We start from the raw sequence: 23,453 nt of genomic DNA, 5'->3' as shown, positions 1-23,453 counted from the left end.
AAGGTTAATCCCAGGCATAGGCTAAACCAATCATATGCAACTTTTTTTAGTTGCTTGGAGCCACATTCAACTTTGGAGGAAAGAAGGAAGAACAGAGCAGTTGATGAGAGAGAACTCTCTCTTAGCCTACTTGCCTTGGCCAACTTGTCACAGTCAACTCACCATGGCAAATTTGCAGCAGCCAACTCGCCAGGGTCAACTGACCGTGAGAGAACTCAACATGGCCAACTTGTCTCAGGACAACTTCTGTGGGACAATTCAACAATTCAATTTAATTATTTAAAATAATTAAACATTTATTTTAATTTTTGTCGTTCACATTTTATTTTGTCCCTCCTTTGGCATCCTTTTTAAAATTATTTTATCTGTCTATTTCTTTAATATCTGATACAAGTTGGACTATGTATGTGGCTGACTCAAAGATTCCCAATATGTTTCCATGGGTGAGGGTGGATTTGAACCTAGGTCTCTGGTGTCTTGCATCTGATATCTTAAAATCTATGCCACTCTGGGCATCAATGTAAGAGATTTTGCATCCAACATCAATTACTGAATGCATACTGTGAAGTTAGAGAACTGCACAGTTTAGCTGCATCTGTAACCACACACTTCTGCATATGTATATTAACATATTAGTAATATGATTGGTTGCAGTCCACCAGATGCTTAGCCTGGAGTTGGCAATTTTATCCACCTATCAAGTCCTTCCCAAGGGATAGGCAGGTGTTGTTATTTGATGGTGTTAAATTTATCACTGCAGACTGTAAGCTGCTCCAAGAAAAACTGCCTTTTGCAATTGACTGATGGCAATTTTGTCAATGCTTATGGTACTCCAGATGTTTTGGGATTGCATCCAAGGTACCAATTACTATTTTGTACCATTACTGCTTTGTTTAGCCACAATTGATTCCTTTCTACTTACGGGTCTTTTTAGTTTATGACCTTATGTGTGTATTACAGTATTAACAATTACACTTACAGCCCCACAGTCTGGCATTTCACAGATAAAAGAGGTTGCAGGTAGCCCAAGGCCTGGCAGAGAGGGAGAGTTAATGGGTGATGCAACAGCAATAGACGGTGGATCAGGGGAATTCTGAATTTCTGTATCTTCTTCTTTTACAGATGCTTTTTCTTCCTCTGTTTGCTCTTCACCTTCCATTTCCTCATCTTCACCACTTGTCTAAAATTCAAAGACATGCTAGATGATAGTGGAGAAACTTTAACTGCCTATATATAGAGATGTTAAAGAAGGATTGAAGTAACTCATAAGTACCTACAGATAATCCTTGATTTACCAGTTTGTTTTAGTGACTGTTCGAAATTAAGTGACTTGTGACCATTTTTCACATTTACGACCTTTGTAGTATCCCCATGGTCATGTGATCAAAACATAAAACAATAAAATAATTACATCAATACAAAATAAATATGCAAGGATTACAAATTGTTATCCAACATGTTAAAAATGTCCAGTGTTGGGGCATCCAGAAGTTGTGAATGCTCCAAAACTGGAAGTTTTTAAGAAGATGTTGGATAACCATTTCTCTGAAGTGGTGTAGGGTTTCCTGCCTAGGCAGGGGGTTGTACTAGAAGACCTCCAAGGTCCCTTCCAACTCTGTTATTATATTCTATTCTATTGCAAAAGTCTTACTTGGAATCCTTGTATATTTATTTTGTATTGATGTAATTATTTTATTGTTTTATGTTTCATAATGTATGCCATCCAGAGTCCCTGGCTGCTATTAAAGAATGTATCCATGCTAGAGCTTATCAAATAGATAGAAAAAACGTTTATTATTGTGCAATGGCTGCAGTGTCCTGGGGTCATGTGATCAACCTTTGTGACCTTCTTACAATCAAAGTCCCATGGGGAATCCAGATTCACTTAACAGTGATTAACTGCAGTGATTCGTTTAACAACTGTAGCAAGAAAAGTTGTAAAACTCACTTAACAACTGTCTTTTTTAGCAACAGAAATTTTGGGTTCAATTGTGGGCCCAAAGTCGAGAGCTATCCGTTCTTCATTTCAAGATCAATAGATAGATCTAATATTATTAATTACTAAATAAAGACACATCTTCTCCAGCTCTGTTTTTAAAAAATCTGTTTTGGAGGTGTGAGACAGGTTCCAAAACCATATTTAATTGGAGAGAAAATTGATTGACATCATTATTCCTTACAGAATGTATTATTCAGAATAACTAAATAGTTCCTCTTACTGCTCTGAAACTGTTCTATATTATATAGAAAGGCAACTTCTCTGCACTGGAAAAATCAAGGTAAGCTGCTTTATAGGAAGTTCAATTCCTTATTCATATATATTAATATTATTCTGACTAGCAATGGCTCTTAAGTAGAATTATTTGATTATCAGTTGCTTCGTGATTCTTTAAAACTAAAAGTTCCAGTTCCTTCCGGATATATGGCAGTTTATCGTACAAATATGGATCTCCCAAGAAAATGTTGGGAATTACAAACTAGAAGCAGTAACACCAATTTCTATACCCAGAAATACTCTTGTTTACTACTTGTGGTGTTTGCTAAGAACTGCAATCAATTATTTTAGGATAAAACAACACACATTCTTGTAGCATGGACCGTGTTACAGCATATGTATAACTATCTTACTAAAATGTTTCTTCTCACATGAGAGAAGTAATAATCAAATATATAAATATAAATATCTGAATAATAATTTTATGTACTTCAAAACTAAAGAAAGTGAGGCTTACTGGGCATTCAGTTTTTACTTCCGCCTGCCGAGTTCTGTGCCGTCGTCCTAAATGCATGATTTTCTTCCACGTATAATAGTATTCAACACACTGTGCGACTGTCTTAGACTTCACCTACAATCATACAATAATTCAGATTCTGCATTAGCACATCGCCAGATAACATACAACATAAACATGTAGCACACACACTATAAAACTTTCTCAGATATATTCATTAGTACTGTATACTCAATCACAATTTCAAAACTTTGAAACAGTATCAAAAATTTAAACTTTGGTTTTGGATCTTACTAGCAAGTTACATGCATGACTAAAAGGTTAAACCATTTTTTATGGTTTTTAAACCATTTTTAACACTAAGAAGCTAGTTCCTCTTTTGAAACAGACTAAACTCTTGACAGAGAATAAATTGTTGGAAATCAAAGAGTGGATTTAAAAACTGAGCAAGGGACTACAACCCAAATCTTCACAATCTGAGATGTATGTATGTATGTATGTATGTATGTATGTATGTATGTATGTATGTATGTATGTATGTATAGATGAGATAGACAGACAGACAGACAGACAGACAGACAGAAAATTTTTCACTCCAATTCAGGGAATTAATTCATGGTCAAATTGTCAAGTGTTTTAAAAATAAGAACAAATTCTTGCAGTTGGGATTTCGTCTAAGTCTAAGCATACAAACTTTCACTTAAAAACTATGCCCACAGAATTAGCCTAACAGATGCATAATAAGTGGTATCCAGAAGATCATGAAAACAAGAGGAATAGCTCACCATTTTCTGCACAAAAATGAAATCTTTGCCATATGTTGCCAGTGCTTTACTGAACAATTTTCTTTCAAAGGGTGTCCACTGGTCAGAACCTGAAGTAAGTGAACAGGTAAGAACCATTATATTTTTTTTCTGTCAAATGAGTGACTTTTTTTCACTGTGCTCAGCCAATAGCACCTGCCCTGATAGATGCTCCCATGAGGAATTGGCAGGCTCTCTATTTTACTACTTACCGGCATAATGGTAATTGGCTAGAGGGTGTGATTTTGCTCTTTTTGGTTTCAAAAGAAGAAGCATTTCCAGAGCAGCCTGCAATATTAACAGAGACAAAGCAAATCAGAATTGTATGTGATTTGTAATTATTAGAACTGCACTGATTCTTGTAACAATTATTTTAATACATTTCCAATTTTCCTATTTCCTTTGCCTATCAAGGGACGTGCAGTCAGGGGAGGCAGAACCTCACCACCATCATCATGAAAAGAAAAAAGGAAAAAGACAACAGCTGAGGTCAGGCTGAGCTAGTTCCTGCCAGAGTCACCATGGATGACTCTGCTTAACTGTTTAAAAAAGCCTCTAAAAAGCACCCTCTACAGGAGGAGGCAGGAGAACAACGTACCTCATCTAGTCTGACTTTAGGCGTTTTATGATCATTCGAGCAGAGTTAAGCAAGGGTTAAAAGCCTAAAAATTTCAGGCAAGAGCAGAGTTGAAATCCTCTCTGAAATAGCTGGAAAAGGTACGTGTGGGTCGGAGGGAGGGCGAGGAATTCAAACTTCATCCTCAAGTGTAGATCCCTCCCCAAGTGGAGTTTGATTTCAGGCAGAGCCACATTGCCTTTTCAAACACACACACACACACACACACACACACACACACACACACACACACACACACCTGGATAAAACTATATAAGCCCAGCTTCACTGATTACAAGTTTGAAAAGGCAACGTGGCTCCGCCTGCAATCAAAGGCTCGGATCGGCTCCCTTCTGGCTTCTCTGCCTCTTCTCTCACCCTAGTCTGCAAGCAGATGAGTGGGTGGGTGGGATTTATTGCATTTCAGGCATTTCCCACCCAGACAGCAGGCTGCATTTGCAATGGTGGAAGTGTTTGGGGAAAGCAGCAGGGGAATGCGGGTGGGTGGGTATGGCAGAGGAGCTGCTTTCAAGCCATTGGAAAATATATCCAATCCAACTTCTGTGTTTGTGTTTGTTTGAGAGAGAGTGAGTGAGAGAGGGAAGGGGGTAGGAGAGATAGTCCAATCCAACTTCTCTGTGTGCATGTGTCTGTTTGAGATAGGTGGGAGAGAGGGAGAGAGGGAGGGAGGAGGGGTAGGGAGAAGAAAAAGAATGAAGGAAACTTTTTTGCAAAGGAGAAAAACAAATGCTGTCGCTTTAAATCGGAACTGAGCATGCCTGGCTGTGGAATTCTGGGAGTTGAAGTCCACAAGTCTAAAAAAAAATTTGAAACCCACCACTGTGTCAGTGCCTCACCAACCATAAACCTCACCGCACGTCACTGTGCCTATCATATGCTACATTTTAAAATGCAGAGTTCTTGTGGACTTGTTCATGCAGTGATTTGTTGACCTAGGTGAGTGATGGATAACCTTTTTGTCCTCGTGTGCCAATAGCATGTGTGCGCGTGCCCACACCCATAATGCAATGCACGCTCAGCCCCCCCATGCATCCTGTCCCCCTGTGTATGTGTAGCTGACTCCCCAAAACCACACATGTGAAAAAAATCCTGCACCCCATTTTGAGCCTAGCAGGCCTCCCTGAAGCCTCCTGGGGCCAAAAATGGGGTGCGGGGGGCACTGCGCTCTCCCTGCGCAAGTGCACATCTCTTGCATGTGCACAGAGACCCAAAAATCAGCAGCTGATGGGAGGTGCTGTGCATGCATGGTGGAGCTGCGCTGGGGCGATGCCTTGCATTCCTGCAGAGAGGGCTCCGTGTGCCACCTGTGACATAGGTTTGCCATCATGGACCTAGGTTGTTTCTTGTTTAAGTTGCTTTCCTCTGAACAGTTGGAATGGAATTAGAATGTATTTTTGAGTGAACATAAAATACAAGGTATTTTATTAGTTACTAGACAGTTGTAGCCATAGGGTTTTTTCCCCTTAAAGAAAAACTGGATATGTGTTTTTAAAATAAAACATTATATTAGAAATTATTCAGAAGCTGCACTAAAGAAAGAAAAATCTTATTAATGGCAAGTGAGACTATTTTACAATTAGTTATTCAAACATTTTCTTGATGTCAAAATCTGTTACTATTTTTAACATGTTCTGTAACCTACCATAATATTCCCTTTAGCTTCAAAGAGAGAATGCAAACCATATTCTATGTTGGTTCCTCCACCAGTTAATATGCTCGAGCAGCACATATTTAAGAGATTGGTCACTGTAATAAGAAAACAAAATTAACTTTCTCAAACAATTCAGCTGCTGAATGCAGAAACATAATAAGAATGCAGAAAGCCAGAGTAAAGACACTAATTCTAACAAGTATGAGTTCCTATTTTGAGACAGCTGGGGCACAATAGGAGGCAGTTTATTTTAATTACTTGCTGAGATTTCTCCTCCTCCAGATGTGATTGTTTTTCTATTCTTTTGAAGTTTTCTCTGTGGTAGTTTTTAGCTTGCTTTATTGTTTGTGGGGGGAGGGGTGAATGACACTTTTCTATTAAACATCATTCTGAAGTCTACAGGTTCTCCATGCTTCGCAATCTGAAAATGGGGAAGGGTTCCCTTTGGATGCTGCCCCCTGGATTTAACAGAAGCATGGAAAGCCAAAACATTCACACACTCCACTTACCGTATTTTTCAGACTATAAGACGCACCGGTGTATAAGACACACCAAGATTTCAAGAGATAAGTAAGAAAAAAGTTTTTGCCTGCCCGGCCTCCAGGAGCACTCTGCAGTCTTCAGCAGGGCAAAAATGCCCCCATTTTTGTGAAAAACAGGCAGAAAACCAGCCATTTTTCACAAAAATGGGGGCATTTTTGCCTTCCCACAGCCTTGCTGTAGCCCGCAGAGTGCTTCTGGGGGCTGGGGGAAGGCTAAAACACCTCCGTTTTTGGCAAAAATGGGATGCGGGGGCAGGACTTCGGGAGGCCAAAAATGGCTGCATTCAGTATATAAGACGCACCAACATTTCCACGCTCTTTTAGAGGGAGGAAAGGTGCCTCTTATACTCTGAAAAATAAGATAATCACCTCAAATTCAGAAATACACATCTTTGGAACAGCATTAATTTGTTTAAAATGGGTTGATGAACATAGGTGGAAAATATTACATTTAAAAAATAAAACAAGAACAGGCAATGGTGAAATAAACCAAGTAGCAAAGTAGCAATTGAACATGATGTAAAAGATGTTATAAGTTACTTGTTTGCACCAGTACTTCCCAATTTGTAGCAAAGGTAAATTAGTTAAAGGTACATCTCAGAGGTGGGTTTCACATAATTTTACCACCGGTTTGCTGCGCACCGAAGCTGTGAGCGCGCGGGCGCACACACTCTTGCTTCGTGAGCATGTGTGCCTTCTGTGCATGCATGCAGCCAATTCTGCACATGTGCTTTACGCATGCATGTGGCTTGCATGCATGCACATGGCTTAGAAAATGTGGCTAAACAGGACGGCATAGAGCTGGGGTGGGCAAGCAGGCCCACCTGTAAGTCGCCACTACCTGTTTGCCCGAACTGGGTGAATACTACCACTGGTACATCTGTTGGAAAGACACCCAGTTGGAAAAAGGATGGGGAGATAGGGAAGCTAGCTTCAACTATAGGATGCAGGCAGAATAGGGCAGAAAATGTCAAAAGATTATAAGGAAGCAGATTTTGGCAAGAATCAGAAAATATTTCATAATGGATTAGAATAGTCAGGATTGCCTCCTATGGGCCATTTTCAGACTGGGCAGCATGGACATTATGAATTTTAGATTGATGGAAAGAAATGAAACAACAACCAATCTGGGTTGGTCACCGGGACCAGAGGTTTAGTCTTCCGAGCTTTCAAACTTGTGCTGTATATAAAACACATTGCCTACTGAGATTATGAAGTCTCCTTTGTTGGAGATGCTTAAACAGAAGATGAATGGCCACCTGTCAGGGATGTTATGGCGTTGGATTTCTGCACTGAGGACTGATGATTCTCAGCTCCCTTCTTATAGAGTATGATTTTAAGATTAAGTACCAGTTTAAGAAAGCAATTAATTGTCACTCTACAAATCAGCTGAATGGAATGATAAACAAAGAAAGCATACGTAGTAGAAATGCACAGTTTGAGAAGTAGATTTGAGTATGAAGGTAAGAGGATAAGAAAGAAATATTCTTAGGCCAGAAGGGCTGAAATGGAACCTAGAAGCTTTCTGACGTATTTATGGTAATTTTAAAACAAGGATGCAGATCTTACAAATAAAAAAGCCACACACATTTTATGTGCTGCTGTATAATTATGAATTCTGTTGTCCTGTGGTATATCAGTTTTGAAAACACACATACAGGAAGTATCAGGAAACCAATACATTCTTATTAAAATGAAGAAGATAAAACAAGTGAAAGTATTGTTTTCTCACACAGTTCTTAAAACAGGCTAAAGGGGAAAATAGCATTTTTGTAATTATACCCCTTCAAGACATCTGGAAGAGATTCTTTTCTTTTTGTAACTCTTTTCTTGTTTATTCCTATGGTATTTCTCTGATGAACATGTGTACAACAGCATGTTGAGAAAATGAGTGTTAACTCCCATTACAAAATATTGCAAAGGATATAGAGATATTCACTATTCTTAGTGAATAGAGTCTTTTGAAGGAAACAAATTTAGGGAGTACAAGGATAGCCCAATGAAGAATTTACATAAACAATGTAGGGTTCAATGTATACTAGAGGTTTATATGTTGTATTATGTGTCAGGTCCAAGTATCCAAGGGTCTTTTCTATTTGAGAAGGACCTGATGGAGACTTGCTTCTAAAGAAAATGGATAAACAAATCATTTTCCTTGGTTCTCTTTCCTCCTCTGGTGGCTGACATTAATCTCCAGAAATTATGAGTGTAGAAGGAGATCAGAGTAAACTGTTACCTACTCCCATTTTTTAACAGTAGAATCTACTGAACATAAGACTTGATTCAAATCTGTTTTGGCAGAATTATCAAGAAAATCTAAATTTTTAAATTTAACAGAAAGCAATACTGAAAACACCCACTTTTTTATTTCAAACTGTGAGTTGGGATTAATCCCTATTAGCTACTCAAAGCGATCTTGGTGAGTGGGTGGCGATATACATAAAACATAGCAAAGCAAAAATTCACTATTTTAGGTAGTACCGGTATAAAAATATAGTACCTCTTTGTTCAAAAGTTTTGTCCTCCAGTTCTGGCCATGGTTTCCAAACTAAAGTTGCCTTGTGATCCTCCTTCTCCACCATTGCTATATCTTTAAATTCAGGGATATCAGCCTGAAATCTTGAGCCAATGTTGATACACCTTAAAGAAAAAAAATATTTAAAGCATTAAAAATGTAAGTCTACTGCAGAGCCTTCCTAAGTCCTTCTCCTCAGAGGAGATTAAAGAGAAGGACTTAGGAAGAAAATAATGGCAGGAAAAAATATCACTCATGTAGCCAAAAAAGACATTAAGGCAGAAAGCAGAAGTGGCAAAGATAAAACTAATGAAGCAGAAACTTCATATAAAGTGGATTCTTTCCTTACAGAATCAAGCTGAATAGATGACATACTATGTTCTTCACCAAAATCATCCAAAAAGGAGCAAGGAAAACAGTCTGTCAAGGACATCCCCTTCTGATCATGAATGAACAATATGATTTATTTCAGGGGTGTCAAACTCAATTTCATTGAGGGCCACATCAGGGCTGTGTTTGATCTCGGGGGGCTGGGTTGGGCATGACCAGCTCATCACTCGTGACAGACTCCTGCAGCCCTTTGCCAGAGAAAATGGAGCTTGGGGGAGGGGGGCACATGGCCCTCCCAAGCTCCATTTTCACTGGCAGAGGCACCACAAGGTGGTCTTTCAGCGGATCTGGCCCGCAGGCCTTGATTTTGACACCCCTGACTTATTCGAAAGACCATCTCTTCCTGATTACATTTACCTGCCCCTTTAAACCTGCAGGATTGTAGGTACCATGTGCAAAAGAGTTCCATCTGACAGGACCTAAGAGATGAGGCTTTTTGCCATGGAATCTGCCCTCTGGAACAACCAATTGCTGTGGTGGCACAGTGGTTAGAATGCAGTATTTCAGGCTGATTGCCCACTGTCAGGAGTTCAACCCGGACAGGCTCAAGGATCTTCCATCCTTCCGAGGTCAGTAAAATGAGGGCCCAGAACCATGTTGAACTCTCATTTTCCAAAATGCTACTGATGGCCAATATTTGAGGTCATACTTCATGGTTTAGTTCAGGATTGCAGTTTTATAATATTTAAATATGTTCCTCTGAAAACCACTTAAAAGTAGCTACCAATGTAACCAGTTGATTATAAACAAAATACGATAAGAGGCCTTGATGCATACACAAAAACCTGAGAGATTTGCAGGAATGATTTGTATCTTAACCATTTTTCAAAAAGACACACACACTCCCCTCCAACCCCCAACCAATACAATTTGTGTTGCCGGGGATATTACATTTCTCTATAAAAGACTTACGGTTCAATATGAATAGTCTGTTCTCCAGGTCTTGAGGTCACAGGAACACTATTTCCATCAATACTATCTGCAAGAAAAATGATAATATAATTTTCCCATTTTGTCTTTGCTCACTAACCAAGTTTCTGCAGTCTGCCTTCTTTTCTCACAGAAAACAATGTTATATTTAAATAAGGAATATTTTTCACCCTAATAATAGAGTGAGTACCCATTTATATGCAGTTGACCTTTTTGAAAGAAATGTCATCAGGTGGTAAGAAAACTGCTCTAATGAAGATACCCTGTTTCCCTGAAAATAAGCCCTCCCCGGATAATAAGTCCAGTTGGGCTTTTGAGCGCATGCACTAAAATAAGCCCTCCCCCTAAAATAAGCCCTCCCCAAAATATTGCAACACAGCAGCAGCCATGAGGTGACTATTATCACCACCTTCTATACCTCAAAAATAATAAGACCTCCCTGAAAATAAGGTCAAGTGCTTATTGGGAGGGGGAAGAAAATAAGACCTTGTCTTATTTTCAGGGAAACACGGTATTTGTCAATCAAATGCCCTCCAAATATATTGAGTCAAGGCCTGGCTAGGGATACTATGACTTCTCCTCCATAATAGAATAGAATTCTTTATTGGCCAAGTGTGATTGGACACACAAGGAATTTGTCTTTGGTGCATATGCTCTCAGTATGTATAAGGAGAATAAAATACATTCATCAAGAATAAAAGATACAACACTTAGTGATAGTCAAAGTTACACTAATAAGCTATCAAATCATACTAGGAAACAAATAAAACAATACAAATTGAAAGATACAAGCAACATGGTTATAGTAATAACTGGGAATAGAGAGATACTAGGAAGGAAGAGAAGAATAATAGTAATAGTGTCTTAGTAAATTATTTGACAGTGTTGTGAGAATTAGTTGTTAAGCAGAGTGATGGCGTTCGGGGAAAAAAACTGTCCTTGTGTCTAGTTGTTTTGGTGCGCAGTGCCCTACAGCGTTGTTTTGAGGGTAGGAGTTGAAACAATCTATGTCCAGGATGTGAGGAGTCTGTAGATATTTTCACAGCCCTCTTTTTGACTCGTGCAGTTTACAGGACCTCAATGGAAGGCAGCTTGGCAGCAATTGTTTTTCTGCAACTCTAATTATCCGTTGAAGTCTGTGTTTGTCTTGTTTGGTTGCAGAACCAAACTAGACAGTTTGTAACTGGAAGGGGTTGGAGTAGGGAAGGTCACTTTGGGGAGCTAGTACCAGTCCCCCACACAAAAAAAACCAATGATATTAAACAGACCAACAGATCATGTAAAACCTACTTTTTACCTTTACCGGCAATTGTATCTTTACATACGATTCCCCATTGTTTAGAAAACAGTTACTAACAGGATCCTTGCATGATATACTACTTTGTAAGACTATTTTATTTTACACCCCCCAAGACAATTATTCAAGACTGCAAGCAATGTTTTTGTATCTGCAGTAATGAGATTAAAAAAATGTTTCCATGTGGTGTAGCAAAGCTGTCCAATTTGCTAGTTTCAAGGACATGATTCTTTGCATCAACTGATTGCAGTAAAAATGGAAAGTCCACGGTGATGAAAAATTTAACTTAATGACCTACCCTTGCATTTAGGACCTTCACAGGTCTGTAAAGCAAAGCAAAGCAAAACTGAAGTAAAATTATAAGTACGGTCACAGTTTCACTGAGCAATCACTTTGCTTAATGACTGAATTCTGGTCACTGAACAAGGACTGCTGTAACTGAATTTCTGAGCCACATTTAAGAGATAAAGGAAGTAGCCCAAATCAGCATACATGGATTTTCTGCATTTCTTCATGAACCCATCTGAAACAAAGTAATTATATCTAGAACACTATAAGAAGTACAAAGCAGAATCAATTTAAGCCAACATTATTATCATCCACCAGCGTATAAAACTGGTAGTTCTTATGTGAGCAACATCTATACTACACTACAACATACTTACTAGATTGACAGAGGAGAATCCGTGGAGTGGGTGTCAGGGGAGTAAGGGGCAGCTGAGGGTGAGATGTACCATGAGAAGATATGATGACGCTGCTGAAGAGTCCAGATCCTTGCCGTATGGGGCTAAGCATGGGAGGTGGTGTATAAGGTGGAGGATTATGATTCTTGTCAATTAGATGGTCTCCTAAAACACGGGGGGAGCGAAGTTGGCTTTGGTACAGAGTAGCCCCTGAGTGAGATGCACTGAGATTGAAGGAAGGAGGTGGTATAAAGAGTGGTTCGGGTCTGTGGCGGTATTTTTTCTTGTCTTGAAAAGATTTGATATTTTCTTCAGAGTTGGTGATACTTTGCTGATGCTTTCTATTGGGCTCCTGAAAATACAAAGGTTGTTGTTGTAATAGTAAGTGTATTCAAGCATACATCAGTTAGCCCAATACCATTTTTCAGTGAAACATCAAAACATGAATCTTCCAACTTACAGGTGTTGCATTCTGACTTCAACAGAGCAATACATCTACTCTCATCTTACTATTGGGAATCAGGTTTAAAGAGGATTTCCCAAATTACTTCCTCTCATGACAGTCTGCCAGCATTTTAAGATCCAACGGAGAGTACTTTTTTATGCCAGGACTGTAATGAAGACCAGTGATGGGAACAAAGAGCTTCAAGAATGGCTTTATCTTCATGATGAAATTTCCTGACTCAGGAGACTGGGTTGCCTAACTTTTAAATATTCTTCCTTAAGTTGCTATTTACTAATGAAGGCATTTATAGGAATGTAGCATTTATTTATTTTCACTGCTGCATTTTAGTCTCTGCCCCTCTTTTTCATCTAATTTAGATTTAATTTAGTCCCAGGAGGCTGCAGGGAGGCCTGGTAGGCCCAAAATGGGATGTGGGGGTCATGTGCATGGGGGACCAGAGCGCATGGGTGTGCGCATGCATGCATTGCATTATGAGTTTGGGCACGCATGCTTTCAGCACACGACAACAAAAAGGTTATCACCACTGATTTAAGGCAATCTCTTTCTCACAGATCAAACTTGCATATAGATTACAAAGATAAAATAAGGCGTGACCCCACATCTTAGCGGAAGGCAGGATACAACAATAATAAATAAATAAATAAAATATAATAACATTTGTCCCATCTTGTCCTAGTTTGTTCATGATATATCAAGGGAGGGATTTTTCAATTGGTGAGACACATTCACCAACTTAAACTTAGCATGGACTGTGGTAAACCAGAGACCTTTCTGCTGACCTGGGATCCACTCTTTGGGTACATCAGCACAGCCTGAAAAATATAAAACTATTATTAAACTTTTACAGCTTTATCCGCTGGTTTAGTTTTGTAATAAACTTTCATTATTAAAAGTAGTCAGGCCTTTCTTACTGATGCATGACTTCCTGTATTTACATTTATGTCACTTTTTAAAAATAAGTGCTGTAGATTTTGCTTCCTGTTTATTTTGTTGATAGACTCTAATTATTTTTTACTATTGCTCATATTTTGCCCATTTTTAATAGTTGTATTTCACAAAACTCTTTACATACAAAAAGTAAAACAATATATTTACAGGGTGATTGGACAAAGACACCATTTAATTTTCAGGAAATAATGATCAATCAGTAATTAAGTGAAGAATGATCCAGAAAATCTGTTAAAAAGTTGTCCTATAATTTTAGAAGGAGTTGCATTAGAAAGTCAGACATTGGCTTAATGGAATCTAATACTGTGAGGCTGCTCCTTCTCGAGTCATTCCCCCATAACTGTCCTTTCCTGGAGTGTGTGTTCAATTTTCTTAGGAAAGTAATGCAAAAGGACCTTACAGATTTCTTTCCAAATTATTGTCTGAAGCTGCTGTTAAATTAAATAACAAAAAAGTGGAGAACCGATGCACTGCAATTCTGTTAAAGACTTCCTAGGTTGAATACGCTAAGAAAGCTAGAGCAGTGGTGAAATTCAATTTTTTTATTAGCGGTTTTGTGGGCATGGCTTGGTGGGCATGGCAGGGGAAGGATACTGCAAAATCCTCATTCCCTCCGCACTTTGGGACCAGTCAGAGGTGGTATTTGCCAGTTCTCCGAACTACTCAAAATTTCCGCTACTAGTTCTCCAGAACCTTTCAGAACCTGCTGAATTTTACCCCTGGGCTAGAGATTTTAAAAGATCATCTGCTGTCTGCTCCTATTGTTTCAGACTGCACTTTCCCAAAAGTTGGTTATATAGCATCAGTTTCCCAAGAAGGAATTATGCAAAAAAAAAACAAAAAAAAAACAGTGGAAGACAAGTTCATGCATTCTTCTTTCTGTTTCTGTGAGATTATTTAATTGTTCCTCTGGATTCAATAAAACTGCACTGCTTTCTGGTTAAAGCAGGGTAGAATGAATGATGTAATTCTGGATAAACGTGTGTGATATCAGAACTAAGTCTATACACAAGATGGCCTTTACAAATAAAGAGAAGGCCTTCATGGGCAATTATTAATATGAGTTTTCCATAATCTCTCAGAGAACCCAACTTGAAAATTTAAACTGGCAGCTGACTGACATGGGAGATCCAAGACAGAGGTCAGGGCTGCTTAAGTTTCATCAGCTTCAGTAGCCTCTCCTGGACTTGCATGCTACATGACACAAATTTTACACTTAAGACAGCAGACAGTTATAACAGGCTTATAACAATAATTTATTGAAGAAAAAGTGATGCTTATCTCAAGAAAAGAAAGTGTCAGGCTCAAGCCTTTTACAATGCTTATTCTCTGGAAACAATCCCTGGCAAAATGCATGGGCACACAGGCATGCACACAAATACACAAGTAGACTGTTTTCAAGAAGAAAACAAACTGGCTCTCAGCCAGCTGCAACAGTAAAATAAGCCAGCACAAAGAACATTAAAGATAACAAATCCCTTTGTTGTTTTTCATTGTGTTTGCTGCTTTGAAATTTTTGGACCATTATAGAAGAGTAATTAACACTGGCTTTGGAATAACTGGAAAAGTTCTCAAAGCATTGATGTAACGCAAAGGGATTTATTAGGCTCCTACGGCACAGTTAGTGGCAAGAAGAGAACACTCACAGAAGAGGTAGACGGGCTGATGGCGTTAGGGGAATGTGCTGGAGAACAGATCATCCTCACAAGGACAGGCATCTCATCATCTGAGACAGGCTTGTCTTTGACCAGGGCACAGCCATCACTGGCCTGCTTGCTGGGCTCAGGCGACAGAACCTTTACAGGGACAGACACAGGCATGACGATAGGCGCAAAGCTATCCACTTCGGAGGGCAGCTGTTCCTGCTGGTGCTGCTGTGGCAGGTTCTCCCCATCCTCCTGTACAGACAATTATTAAAAGCTTTCACCCACAACTTCAAACGCCTGGTCATCACTAGAATATTCATAGGCAGCATGAACATTGGGGCATTTTAAAAGAAATATTTTAAAAGAAATATTAGCAGGGACTAAAGTAAGTTCCTGCTACCTTGGAATAAATGAATTAAGCCTCAAGTATTGTTGCTGCAAAAGATTTAACATGATTCCTCCGTTACAAAACATATCCTCACTGGAAACCTGTGTCCAAAAGGAACACAAGAAAACTGGACAGAAGGAAACAAAAAAACATAGTTGTATTGAAAAGTTTATTGTATTTAAAACTATTCAAACAATAAGGAGGATATTGAAGTATACTCAGTGAGGAACCCTGTTCAACTGGAGGTCGGCCAAAGCCTATGGGAGACGTAGTTCTTTTCTTATATATAACATCAGCTAACACGTCAACAATGGAGAATTAATACACTTGGAAGCAAAGCTGGAAAAAGACTTTTTTTGGACAATAGCAAGCTCCAGAATATATATTTTTAACAACAGACATAGTTAAGCAAGCAGCAAATTTTAGAAAAGGGGAAGAAATACACAAGCATTGATACCTGTCTGAAGATAGGAGATGCCCTTATCCCTCCATGGGACCTCATGTGACCATTTAGAGCTGGTAAACTTTTAAACTCTTTGAAACATACAGAGCATGTCAGTTTGCTCTTGGGTTCGGATCTTTCAATGTAGGTTTCTTTATCACAAGCATTGCTGTTACAAGAGATAGAGAAAAAAGGTGCTGTTTTAGAAATAGTTCTCCTAAATACATTATAATTAATATACACAGAACAGTTTTGGAATGGGAGGACTCTGAAACCTCAGCCTGATCAAATGTTTGAATCCAATAAAACACCCAAACAAAATAGTCACGATTAATTCAGCCATCCCCTAATTCCTACGGTTCTTGCTATCATGTATTATACTAAAACAGTTGTTGGAGGTGTTTTCTAGAAGGCCTCAATAACTATTAAGAAGATCAAGTTTCAAATCTGTGGGAATGTACTACTACCTTTACTGAAAAGTCAACAAAGCTTAAGGTAAACGAATAAAGCTTAAGGTAAACGAATAAACAAACAGGACTTAAATTTATAACAAGTACTGGTATAAACATCTACAGAACAGCAGAGTAAATATTCATAGCAGTGTTCTCAATATGCAGAGAAGACACAACAGGGTTAAAGTTTTATCCTTGGAAAGTAATTCCCACTAAGAGAGATACTGGAGTAATTATATACAGGATCATATTGAAAAATAGGAACACTCTTCATGTATTACTCAGTGATCCATTAGATGACCTACGAAAACCCCATCTTTCAGTCATCAACACTTGCTGCAGATGTAACCGCCTATGTAAGACCCGACGAGTAGCAGATTTGATTGCCAGATGGAAGCCTCGGTATATATTTTGATAGTGCAGTCATTTATTCCAACTTGTTGGCATCCATGACAAGTGGCATAATTGATGTCAGAGCCTATACTAGCAATGTACTTGTGTATTCATCTAAAGGCTTTGTGAGAAACTGTTGTAACCATATGCATCTAAATGCAACTGAAATGTAACAAATAATGATTGAAAGCATGTAATACAACAGATATTGAAAAACCTTTAAGTTATATTTAATCTCAGCTATGAGTTTATGTCATTATGGTAATCTTAGTAAGAATCAGTACTTGGATATTGACTGTAAGAACATGCCAGTGGGATGTTAACATTGTGATCAAGCTCAAAGCATACAATAATCACACATGGCAACAATATAGTGGAGTTTGAATGTTGTAAATATGGATATTTAAAAAGGAAACAGAAAATAGTGTTGTATTAATTGCAATAATGTAGCAATCTCAGTTCTGTGTATATAAAAGAAAATGGATGAAAAGCATCATTTTAATTACTTGTTTATATAAACAAAATATTTAAATTAATTTGTAATGGTTTGAGGGCTGTTTTAAATTACTTGCTGTTCCCTACCTTTACTTTTCTTTTGATTTGTTAAATTTGGTAACATTGATATTGATGTTAATTACTCAATGTCAAGAATGAAGCAATTTTACTGATTACACTGATTGTGTATGAGAAAATAAGAACTGATAAGTAACTTGAAAGTCATGATCATAACAAAGAAAAGGAAGTTTGTTAAATCAGATCTTTGAAGCAACTGGCAAGTCCTATTTAACAAAAAAGGAATGATAAAAATCTAAGTTTTAAATGCAAAAGAGTGCAGATAAATATATTTTATTTATAAAGGGCTTCATCAGTTCACCAAATCTGAAACATTAAATTAGCAACAAACTTTTTCCGTAATTCTTTGCTCTATGCAATGACTCAATTAAATTCTACACTAACTGATGGTGCATAATGTTTTAAAGTAAGATTTTTTCTAGATGATTTTTAATACATGAGCAACACAAATAGGTTGTGCATCTGCATAGGTACAATTTGGCGTTTTCTCATTAATTATCTTTCCTGAATATGACAGACAGAAGTGCCTCACAAAACACAATCCATTGAACTAGTTTGTCCACAAAAGTTTCATTCAACATCTATAGCATAGGGTAAATATCTGAAACCAGTTTATTTTGAGCAAAGGTGCTAAAGTTGTTGTTCTTTAGTAGAATAAACATACATCAATAGAAGATGTTTTGGGTCATGGTGTTCTAGCCATGAGTTATGAAGAGACAGAGGGCATGTGTTCTTGCCAGCTAAAGAAATGACAATGGCCATGCCACTTCTAACAAGTATCCTTTATTTCAGGTAGGCATATTTAAAAAAGAAACAGGGAAAAACCATCCATAAGTGAAACTATAATTTGGTTAATATAAAAAGGACACCGCCATCTAAGAGACAAATACCTGGCTAGGTATCAAAAAAATGTTTAAATACTTTTTAAAGAGAAAGCACCCCTCAACAAGGGACCACCCTAAGGAATGCACCATTGATAGTGGTGAATATCTGTAACTGAGGTATAGAATGAGGGTGGAGGTTTGTTCTCCAAGATTGTAGCTTTGTTTCAAAAAATTTCATTACCACGCTAGGTAACATCTTCAGCGGAGTTTAGGAGATGCCAGTGGCAGTGTTCTTCTGCTTGTAAGGGCTACGTGTGGCCAGTGGGTCTTGTGATGCGGAGGTCACATCAGAAGGGTAATTCCTGACATGATCCTCACCCGACGTGACCTCTCATCACACTGACCATACAAAGCCCTTATAAGCAGAAGAACACTGACATTGACATCCCCTAAACTCCACTGAAGATATTACCTAGCCTGGTAATAAAATAGAAACCAATCCACAAGCTTGGAGAACGAACTTCCACCTCATACACCATTGAATTTGGGAAAGTTGAGACATCACTTTGTGAAAAACTGCTTAGTTCATTTGGGAGGAAAGACAAAACAGCCTTCTGTAGAAACACTGTATGCACCAAACCCTTGTGTTAGCAATTCTTAAAGAAAAATTATGTAAGATCTGAAAAATGTACAGTAATAAACTAAACACAAGAGTTCCTGTGGCCCAAATACAAATTCTACTTATATCATCTTGGTACTGGGCATATTGCTGCGGAATTTCAGGATGATGTGGTCCCCCCCCACAAATAATTATGAAAAAAGAGGCTTCTTAAAAACAAACCACTCCTCTCAAATACTGAACTTTTCTATACAATTTGGTTCAATTTTAATATAATGGGAGGGTTTTTTAATTTTGAGATATGAACAGGATGCCTTCAGTTCTACTTTCAAAAAACATTGAGAGAAAATGAAACTATAGCGTGTCTTAAATTGGATCCCCATTTCCAGTGGTGCCACTGCATCATCAGAAGATCTCTTGTAATTCCACAGATGGTCATACTTGAGGCTCCTCAAAGTTTGTCACATTTATCCATGATACAGTTCCTACAGTTGAAGGCAAAGGCTGGAGGCATAGCTTCAGAAGAGAAAGGGGAGGAAGAACAATCACAACTAAGATCACAACTAAGATGACTGGAGATAAATGGAATTTCCCTTCTGAATCTAAATAGGCTTTGACCTAGAATAGTTAGATATAGAACAAATCTAATTCACATGCTAAGGGTTAAGTTTTATATTTTTAACAACTAAGGCTACATCATTGTCATATGGTCTTCTACTACAGATTGATATAACGGCCACCAAAAGTTTTGCCATATTTCAATATAGCACTCTCAAAGATTGCTTACAAGATAGTTGATTATTTGCACACTATTTTGGATTTTTAGGCCACTATTTTGGATTTTTAGAAGACATCAGTAATCAATCACAACTATACCTTTGTTCAGGAGAAACTGATGGAAGTCTGCCATCAAGTAACTGGATCTGCTATTTAAAAAGATAGGAGAAATTTAAGTAAACCAGTTAAGTTGTTTAATTATAGCCTGTACCACTTTTCCTACTCTAGGCACCCTTCAAATGTACATATGCATACCTTGATCAAGAGGCAAAGCTCTAGTGATAGGAAATTGGTTACAGTCAAGTGAATGAGTTCTTTTTTTAATGTCCTTAGTTGTTTCTCATGGGACCCCATCAAAACACATTTTGAAAAAAACCTGGTCTAAAATATTGGGAAGATTGTGAAGGACATTAAAAGTATCACCTTGCTACCCTGCATAGTTCAGATCAGAACAGGAAGCAATATTTGAACTCTTGGAGAAGAAACAAAAAGGCCTCCTGTTCCAGATATTGTGTTTCTGAGCCAAATGGATGGTGGTGCCTTATCAAACAGACTCCACAGGAAGTAGGCCTCTAAGAATGCCCAATGCACAGAGTCATTTAAAAATTTCCAGTGGAATCTCTACATTTATACAGATTTCCACCCGCAAACACTCTTTAATCACATCTAGAACCATCTAACCCAGTTTCACTGGTTCATCGTAAATGGACAGTTGGAATAAATTGTTAAATATTACTGATTCACAAAATGGCTCTGCCAATGGAAGCATCTGTTTGTCTCCATGGTTTCAGAGAACATAAATTTCAATGCCATAAAAGGCTTCTTCTATTTCACTGGACAACTATTGTTAATAAAATGCAAAGACTGAAACCCCAGGTCTGAAGGCACCTATCCCAAAAGCCTTCCAAAATCTGCTACTGAATTATCATTTTTAATGCAACAAAAGGGAAAGTGTTAATTTTTTCCAACATATTTTTACATTTAATTTCAATGGGAGCGATACTGAATGAAGCTTTTGTTCTGGCTCCACTTACTTTTCTGGGGTGTTGTCTCAGCATATTATTGAAATCCAAGTATACATTTCACAAACAATCGTGCATGCCTTCTGTATGTTATAAGACAATACAGATTTTTTTCTAAACTTAGTTATCAGAAAGTACTAGTAAGATACAAAGTTTTACATACCTGTGGCCATACTGCACTGGGAGACAACTGCTGAGGTCTTTTGTTATTCATCAGAACACTTGTTGAAGGTCTAAGAGATGGTTGGGAGATTGTGCTGTCCACAGAATTCAGGCCCTGTGCTGCTGGATCTTCTGTCCCCTCTGCCATAGGGAGTCCCAGGTGCTCATCCATCAATGTCTGAGTGTTACCATCACTCTGGTAATGATCAGGCTGACTGGCATCACTGGATGGCTGTTGCTGATGCAGAACACTTTGTGGATACAAATGTTTGAAGGACTGCTGCTGATCTTGATAGAAATACGGAGGGACTGCTCCTAGCTGTATAAGATGCATGGAATTACCCCGATCTTGGGAGTATTGCTGAGGTTCGTGCAGAGGCTTCTGGTTAGTATCCCGGTGGTAGGGAGGAAGTTGTGTTTGTATCTGCTGCTGCTGCTGCTGCTGTTGTAACTGTTGCATCATAGGCTGTATTGGATAATACTGAGCTGTTTGCATGGGGCACTGCCTCTGTTGCTGCTGCTGAGGCTGCATCTCGTGTACCAAGAGCCTGTGCTGTCCTTGATGGGGTTGCTGTTGCTGCAGATAGTATTGATCTTGCTGTAGCTGTGGTGGCAGCAAATGTTGAGAATGCATTTGCTGCAAGTGGGTCTGTCCCTGGTGCATGGCAGAGTGCATTGGGATGTGGGCAACATGTTGCTGGTTATCATAATAAAGAGGGGACTGGTGTTGCATTAGCTGCATCTGCTGCTTTTGCTGTGCACTTCCAAATCCGGGATGGACTTGCTGTGGCATCTGCTGGTATCTCGGCACAAGTTGTTGTTCCACAGCAGGTTTCTGAGACAGCAATTGTCGAAGCGCGCTATCGCCAGCATTCTCCATCACTGGAGGCTGCGACTGAATGTTCTGAGACACATTGTTCACTTGGATTCTTAAGTTTTGGCTAGCAAACACCTGGGCAAAAGAGTCTAATTTATGCAAAACCCCACTGGTAATTTTTTGTGACCTGAGGTCATTGCTTTGGGAACAGAGATGGTCAAAGCCATCAACCGGTTCACTTTGAGCCATTGGATTCCACATGACATGCTGACTGTTTCTTACTGGGAGGTGGTTTCCGGACACCAAATGGGCCCAGTCTGCTTGCCTGGGAGAATCCATTAGCCCAAGACCTTTGGGCCCAACATTCAAAGACATGTTTTCCCTGGTATCATGAGGGAATGAGGGAGAGAGGGGAGACTCTGGAGACGTATGCATGGCTGAAGTTCCATAGCTGTGGTTTGCAGATGCCAGAGGACTCAAGTGCTGCTGCTGGTAATATACATTTTCGCTATTGTTAACTATGTGGTTTGTCTTATACGTCTGCTGATCCCCCATTTTCAGCACTTTTTCTCTCAGCAAGAACCATTTAAAACACAATCAAATAATATAGTCCTGCGAGAACTTAAAAATAAAACATTGCAAACCTATTTTATTCTTTTGACCACTTGTTCTGGAGAACTGAATTTTTTTATGGATGGTGAATTTCACTTCGGCCTGAAAAAAAGCCTTTACTGAAACCAAGATATTTGTTGTGCTTTAGTCACCTGTAAAGGAAAAAGAAAGGAATATAATTACGATCATCCTATATCCCCACAAACACAGCTGTTCAAAACTTTATTCCTATTTGGGAGTGCTGGGCTGTAGTGTCCAGTGAAAGAAGGTTTGTCCCATTTCTAATAGGGACAAAGATTCAGGAAGGTGAGTTTTTTCTTCTTCCAAGGATGAAAATATCTTCTTGTTATGGTTTCTTAAGCCCTAAACATCAATTTCACAATGTTCCCTACTGAAAAATCTCAACAACAAATCTCATTTAGTCACTTAGTGGTTTGCCATTTTCTAGGTGCTCTAATGACATAAAAGAGAAACCAGGGTTATATGAAATCTATGGACCACGGGTTTCAAACTCGCAATGTCATGCTGCTGTCATGTGACGTTTCGCGATGTTTTTTCGCTTTGCAGAGCTGGGGTATGTGTGGCCTGTGTGTGACGCATCCAGCCCAGGGGCAGCCAGTTTGACACCCCTGCTATAGACTATGCTGCCCACTCATTGAAAATAATAAATTCATAGTTTCAAATGTTCCTAGGAATACCTTTGTTTCTGGAAGTTTAAATAGCTTTAACAGCATGCAGCCTATGCTAATGGAGGGCTTGGTTATTTACAGATCATAGCCCCAATGCAGACTTCTTTATAATCCCTAGGAACCAAGGCCCAATCTTGAGGGCAAACTTCAAGAAACAGTGGATCAATTTCCTATTGATTTGTGGGGGTGGGAAGAACAAAGAAGAAAACAGTGCATCAGCCTTCTTTGAGAAATGACACACCTCCTACCTCCAAATGGAAAAAATGCCGTTTCAGCCACTGCAGTCCTTATTCAATATATATGCTTATGTTTACCCACACTGAGCTAAATCTTCAGTATTAGCCAGAAAGGTGGCCCATGATTAAACCTGGCTATATTGGCTATCTATTTAGTAGCATATTTCAAAATGTGTTACGCTGCTTTGGAACTAAATCCCCAACAGA

General features: G+C 38.7%; 1 protein-coding gene across 9 annotated transcripts in view; it reads right to left on the bottom strand.

The window, feature by feature from the left end:
* The window catches only part of TRERF1 (transcriptional regulating factor 1), a 90,362-nt gene that overhangs the window by 3,974 nt on the left and 62,935 nt on the right, over positions 1 to 23,453 (bottom strand). For 4 of the 9 annotated variants that reach the window (XM_014056277.2, XM_087717729.1, XM_014056285.2 and 1 more), the window contains 13 exons: positions 20,894 to 22,473; positions 19,808 to 19,857; positions 16,086 to 16,239; positions 15,241 to 15,492; positions 13,414 to 13,458; positions 12,163 to 12,532; positions 10,183 to 10,249; positions 8,866 to 9,005; positions 5,815 to 5,918; positions 3,748 to 3,823; positions 3,518 to 3,606; positions 2,733 to 2,846; positions 980 to 1,180 (listed from right to left, as the gene is read on the bottom strand). In XM_014056277.2, the coding sequence (XP_013911752.2) occupies positions 980 to 1,180; positions 2,733 to 2,846; positions 3,518 to 3,606; positions 3,748 to 3,823; positions 5,815 to 5,918; positions 8,866 to 9,005; positions 10,183 to 10,249; positions 12,163 to 12,532; positions 13,414 to 13,458; positions 15,241 to 15,492; positions 16,086 to 16,239; positions 19,808 to 19,857; positions 20,894 to 22,264 (3,033 nt within the window). In that variant the 5' untranslated portion in view covers positions 22,265 to 22,473. Of the gene's footprint in view, positions 1 to 979; positions 1,181 to 2,732; positions 2,847 to 3,517; positions 3,607 to 3,747; positions 3,824 to 5,814; positions 5,919 to 8,865; positions 9,006 to 10,182; positions 10,250 to 12,162; positions 12,533 to 13,413; positions 13,459 to 15,240; positions 15,493 to 16,085; positions 16,240 to 19,807; positions 19,858 to 20,893; positions 22,474 to 23,453 lie in introns of those variants that run through there. The other 5 variants (XM_014056311.2, XM_014056304.2, XM_014056318.2 and 2 more) reach the window with 5 other exon arrangements.

The sequence above is a fragment of the Thamnophis sirtalis genome, unplaced genomic scaffold (assembly GCF_051295495.1).
Source record: "Thamnophis sirtalis isolate CommonGarterSnake01/CBP01778 unplaced genomic scaffold, rThaSir2_p1.2 scaffold_6, whole genome shotgun sequence".
Lineage (NCBI taxonomy): Eukaryota > Metazoa > Chordata > Lepidosauria > Squamata > Natricidae > Thamnophis > Thamnophis sirtalis.
This window is presented reverse-complemented; position numbering and strand designations above follow the sequence as displayed.